The sequence below is a fragment of the Abramis brama genome (genome assembly GCF_963993115.1).
Source record: "Abramis brama genome assembly, chromosome: 10".
Taxonomy (NCBI): domain Eukaryota; kingdom Metazoa; phylum Chordata; class Actinopteri; order Cypriniformes; family Leuciscidae; genus Abramis; species Abramis brama.
This window is the reverse complement of record NC_139972.1, coordinates 28905338-28911606: the sequence shown is the minus strand read 5'-3', so window position 1 is coordinate 28911606 and position 6269 is coordinate 28905338. Positions and strand designations below refer to the sequence as shown.

The window sequence follows — 6269 nt, the reverse complement described above, 5'->3', positions numbered from 1 at the left end:
GCCTTACCACGCCCCACACAAATCAGGGGTGCGTTTCCCGAAAGCATCGTTAGCCAACTATGGTCGCAAGTTCCCTCGTTACCAATAGAGTTCAATGGACATTGCGATGAACTTGCGCTACTTGGCTAACGATGCTTTCGGGAAACGCACCCCAGCCCTGTTACTTGGTGGCGCTTTGCCGTAAATTATCATTATCAATATTATTAATTGACCGTTTGCAATTGACCCTCCTTTAGTTACTCACGAGTCACACCACACATCTTACTCACGCAGTGTTTTCGGTGCTGATGCAGTAGTGACGCGTTCATAAACGGCACCTAAAAGCTGTCACAAAGAACCAGCAAGTAATGATTATGAATATGTAAAATATTGCAATGAGACATTTTAATTGTTTATTGCAAAGATGAAGTTGACGATAGGCTACTGACTCGCGATCTTCAGTAGTGAATGTGCCGGGCTGGAGAGAAATGCACATTTCGATTACATAGTTTTATTTTGTTTTGAATGGTTCTGTTTAAAAGTAAAGATTTCAAGCTTTCTGTAGATAATATATATATTTAAAAAAAAATTAGGTCTGTGAGGCGAGTAGGCCTAGGCTACCTTTTATACGCTGAGTTTCGGGATAATCTTAAGCTCCAGTTCAGGCGCCGGCTTGATTATAGGCTATATTTAGCCTACTTTTTATTTAGGCTATTAAATCCAGGAAAATGGTTAATGGAAAATGTATTAAAATTAAGATACAATTAATACAAAACGAAAGTCAATTTAAAGAAAGGCTTTGTGCTTTCTGTTTGAGGTCTCTGTGAAAGTTTTAAAGTCTTTTAGTACCGCTTCTGTAATGGAGAACTGTCAGCCTAACATTGTTTTTTTCCTCATAAATGCGAAAACGAAAAATATAAGACAAAAGACTTTTTTTAAAAGACAAGCCATCAATTTTTGGAAAAAATGTATGGATTTATAGCGTTTTGGAAAAAAATGGATGGATTTATAACGTTTTGGGGAAACAAATGGATGGATTTATAGCGTTTTGAAATGAAAAAAAAACTTAAAAAAACTTTAAATTCATCATCAACAATATTGTTGTTTGATTTAATGATCAGTGTTCAACATGTTCAGACTGAGCCAAAAAAAAAACAAAACAAAAAAAACATTTTAACAGGATAAATTGAATATTCACAAAATGTGTGGGTCTAGGTAAAAAAATAAAATTTTCCTGATAGCCTAACTAGTGAAATGGATTTATCGCGTTTTGGAAAAGAGTTCCTCATCATTATTGTAAGATAAAATCACTCGTATAATGACAACATTTTGCTCATTATCCACCCCTATATCCGCTATTAGCAATTAGTAGCCTAACTCGTAGCCCCGGGGCCCAGTGAGGTCTTAATGCGGCCCTGTGTGTAGTCATGATTAATGATTTATGCATGTACAGGTTTTATAATTACTGTGAAGGAAAACATCTGTATATCTGTGAATAATTTAAGTCAAAATTTAAGTAAAATAATAAGAAGTGGAAGCTTATAAATGGTGACTATAAAGAGAAGAAGCTAGACTGCATGTCAAGTTTGAAGCCGAAAATGCTGCTAGACGGAAGGCATTGGAAAACAATTGCAGAGAGCTAGAGGGAGACACTAAAGAAGTTAAATGCAGCAAAGGCACGGATGCAAGTCTATGAGAAGAAAGAAGACCCAAAAGATGAAACCCGAGAGTTACTTCATGACTGTGCACCTGTGCAGAAGAGGTACATGCCTATTAAGCAGCTCTTTGTTCCAGCACACACCTCCACAGAAAAATGTGACGAAATCACATCAAGAAGATAACACTTCAGACCTTGTTAAGATGTTAGCAGAATCCATCAGTTCAAATCAACTTCCTATACCAGAACCTGCAACATTCTATGGAGATCCACTCAGATTTAGTGACGGGAAAATCTCCTTTCCAACTCTGGTTGACAGGAAAATAGGGATGTCTTTTGAAGACGTGCCCACAACGTTCCTGGAACGTTAGCCAAGATTCTTAGCCAATGGAACTTTACCATGACGTCCTCACAACGTTGTCATAAAGTAATGTCACGCTGACCAAACGACGACTAACTGACGACGTTGTCACAACGTTCTGTATTAGCTGGGATATCTACTATCTAAGCTAACTAAAAAAAACACTAACAACGATACATTTTCACAATCTATAGCTTCGGTTATATATTAGTATATGAAATATATAAGTTAAAATACATTAATGACTCGTTATAACGTAGTTCAAATGACTTCTACACTGTAAAAAATCCAACTTGCAAATTGTTTACTCACCTTAAGATTATAAGTTGAGTGGGCAAATGTTTGAGCGCAATGTTGAGTTAACTTATAAAAACTATTTAACTGCATGTTTACTACTATTTGTCCAATGAACACAAAAAAATAAGTTGAGAAAACTTAATGTTTTGATTTCTGTGCTGGAACGTTTAACTTCCCACCATCGCGCAAGCGCAGTCTGTCTCTATGTACGTTACACGGGGTTTCCTCCTTCAACCACGCTATCGAAGGGACTGGATTCATCTCTGAGGTAAGTTTTATTTTGCTTTATGAATGAAAATAAGCTACATTGATTGCAGACATATGTTGGTAAAATATAGTATTATGTTAAAAGATATTTTCTGTGGAGACGATAAGTGTCTATTGTTAGAGATTATCCGCGTAGCACATGGTTAACTTACTTAACTATTGACACCTAGACTAACGTTAAAGTGAGGAAACATGCTTGAATGAGAAAAGACAAGAACGTGCACGAAGTTTAAAATGTTAAGCGCAGTAAGTCGTTAAAAAAGACTCAAATCTGGTGCTTGCGCTGATTGAGACAGAAGAGAGCTGTTTATCTCAGACAGAATGTGAGTGCGAATTCAGTTATCTTTCACGGCTTATTGCTAATTAATAGTGAAATAACGTTACACACAATTATTTAAAAAAACCCACTGTGTGTGTAGTATTCATGTAAATACAGTCGGCTATGTCTTAAGTGAACAAACAATGTTGTAAAATCCAGATGTTTCAGTATTAAATCTGTGCAATAGCTCTTAAAGTGACAGTAGTCTATTCGATTTAAATTCAATTTCAAGTTTATTTGTTATATAGGCCTATATACAAATGTCAGTGACAATTTGTACATGCTTAGGTTGAGGCTCAGGCATTCTACAGTAGTGCAATATAATTCAATATAATACAATTTAGAGGGGAAAAAATATAGGCCTATATATGCAAAACAAATGTTATGTTAAAAATACGCATGTTTGCTTTGTATATTAAATAATGTTTAAAGTGAAAATATGTTATCTGCCGCTGTCAGTGTCCTTCAATCAATGAAAGACAAAATCGCTCACTGCTCTTTAATAACTTTTGTATTTTTAAGGAAAAAATGAATTTATTTTTTTTCACATTTGATTATTCCATTTCTGTAGTATTTTTACTATATGTAAATTAACCTACTGTAACTGTTTTTTTTAGTTTAATATGAATCTTTGTTATGTTGTATTTGTCCCTTTTAGACTAAAGAACATCAGTACAGCAACAAGAACCTCTGATGTGCTAAAACAGTGGCCTTTGTTTTTGAAAGATCAGGTGAGTTTATCATTTTTAGTTAGTAGAACTGAATTAACGTGTAGGCCTACACTTAATTCTTACTGTTTTAACAATGTTTTTTTTTTTTTTTTTTCAGGGTCTGTGCTGAGTATTACAGGTTTACACAAACTAATCAGAAGAGCACCTTTTTCTCTTAGTTAGATGAATACACATCTAATTGTACAAAACAAGTGGTGGAGCGTATACGATGAGATGAAGATCCTCCTAGACCAACTTAATCATCAGGTAATTATTTTGCATGTGGTCATATCTCTCTGGTTAAAGGCTGAATTTTGCCATCTCCTTTTCAAGGTAATTCCCATGCTTCTCTTTGGATATAACATGCATAGCTTGTTCCATATTTGTTTTCTGTCTTTCAGACACAGAAACTACAATGTGCTTGGTCAAAGAAAGGCTACAACTCTCAGAGCTCTACCTTTGTTTATGAGGGAAAAGTCAGGAAACATCCTGAAGACTTGCCTGGTAAGAAGATGTGTGTCACCAGCATATACACTCACACTTGATATAATTTCACCTGTTCACCAGATCCCCATGACGTTGTGCCACGTGTAACTATATTAAAGGAATAGTTCACCCAAAAATGAAAATTAGCCCATGATTTACTCACCCTGAAGTCATTAGGTGTATATGGCATTCTTTTTTCAGACAAATACATTTGGAGTTATATTAAAACGATTCCTGGCTCTTCCAAGCTTTATAAGGGCAGTGATATAGTGGCAGACTTGAGGGTGAGTAAATCATGGGCTAATTTTCATTTTTGGGTAAACTATCCCTTTAATACTGCATGGCATCTAACAGCACAGGTGCAGGAAATTGGGAGATGTATTCTGTTTATCAGTTTTAGTTCTATGGCTGAATTTGAACAAGCTTAAAAACATGACCACCTTTACTTTTCAAGTGAAGGTACATGAGCACATGTTTAGGGTCACTCTGTGGTGTAACGTAATTCAAAATAAAAAAAAAGTTATGTCAATTTATTTTCTACTGCAGGACACAGAGCCAGAAGACATTCACAAGGGGAGAAGATGAGGATCTTAACTATCGTTGAAGATGATGTTGCAACTGTTCCACTCCAACCCAATTATAAGGTGCCTCTCTGTAGTACTATAAGAGCAGATTGGGCTAGATAATGTGCAAGAACTTTGCCACAGCTGTTACTCTCATCTTTGGCTTGATTTATACCCTCAATGTGAACTGTCCTAAACAATTAAAATACATAAAATACACTTTTGACTAAATTAAAAATTGTTTATTGGTCTTGACTTAAAGTGCTCAGCAAGAGTCCGGTCCTTCAAAAAATTATTGTTCAAGTAGCTGCAATCCATATGGATAATTGTAAGATTGAGCATTTATTTGTTCCAGTTTGTACTCTTATTTAGTGCATAGTCTTTTAATGGCTTCATTTCTTCTCTAGAACATAAAGATATAAATGTAAGCCATGTTTTATATAAATGTAACACATATGATTTAATCCATGTCTTCTGAATACAATCGGATATCAAGATTTAAAAAGAATTGTTAGTTTATTGTTTCTCCCAAAACTGTATTACTTCAGAAAATACAAATTACAGCTGCATGTCTTTGTGTCTTGCACAGAAGAAAATAAGTCCTATGAGTTTGAGACAGAAAAAAGTAAATAATTATGATTTTGGGGTAATATATTCCTTTGAATAAAAAAAGAAAATTCTTGTCATGATGACAGCTAATTGAAATGACATTTTAATTTGCCTTCAACATGCTTCTGAATAAATGTTTTGTTAACATTGACTCACTGTTTTCAGTTTTTGACTTGGGCAAAGTTATTGTAGTTTCCAGTCTTAACATATTATTACTTAGTACCAATTTCCTTTAGGATTTTTTTGTTCACTCAACTTCAGACATTCAGACAATTTTTTTTTAATTGGCTCAACTTAAAAAGGTTTGTTAAAAAATAGTTGCACCTCTCCAGAAAACTAACAATCTTAAGTTAACCCAATAAAAAAAAAATTGTAAGACTTACAACTTAATTTCAGTCAGTCTAACTGTTATTTACAAAAGTTGAGTAAACAAGAAAAAGCTGAAGGAAATTGGTACTAAGATTTTTTTTGTTGTACTGGCTTAAAATTTTTTACAGTGTATAATAAAGTGATTTTGTATGATTTGTAACCAGGCACTAAAGTGATTACCCATAAAACATGCTTTGAACCAGTCGGATTGCTTGGGTCCTAAGCTGGGACCCATCTCTTCAGTGGGACTCATTTGTTCACCACACCGGAGAGCGTTAGCGGGTGAATGAGTGCGGAGGTGAGTGAGAGCCCGGCACGCTCATGACAGTATGTTTAACGAACACGCCCCCTCAATCAATATGAATGGGTGCTCCCTAATGAAATGAATGTGTACAACTTATGTGTGTGAAGCTGATTATTTAAGGAATTTTTGAGTATTACTCAAGGACATGCTGGGGGAGTTTTTGTGCACTGGGAGCTCTCACTTCTAAATGGCCGCTCGGGACAATTAGTGTCTCCGGTAGAGATAGTCAGTTAGTGGGGGGTAAAATGTCAGAGCTCCTTATTGGCACAAATAGAAGTGACAAGCAACTCTGAGACCCCAGGAACTGAGCAGAGAGATTATGCTGAACTTGATAGACTAACTCTTCCT

General features: G+C 35.4%; 1 protein-coding gene across 2 annotated transcripts; it reads left to right on the top strand.

Annotated features, from left to right (window-relative positions):
- The first annotated feature begins 1130 nt into the window (after positions 1-1130).
- LOC311091431 (uncharacterized protein) lies at positions 1131-5359 on the top strand. Of its 2 annotated transcripts, XM_084127372.1 has the most exons (6): positions 1131-2562; positions 3539-3611; positions 3709-3857; positions 3992-4094; positions 4278-4360; positions 4623-5359. In XM_084127372.1, the coding sequence occupies exons 3-6, from the start codon at positions 3774-3776 to the stop codon at positions 4659-4661; spliced, it is 309 nt and encodes a 102-aa protein (XP_083983498.1). In that variant the 5' UTR covers positions 1131-2562; positions 3539-3611; positions 3709-3773; the 3' UTR covers positions 4662-5359. The 2 variants fall into 2 exon arrangements, 1 of the variants encoding a protein (XP_083983498.1); XR_014608091.1 differs by lacking the exon at positions 4278-4360 and having other exon boundaries at positions 2413-2562.
- The last annotated feature ends 910 nt before the right edge of the window (positions 5360-6269 follow it).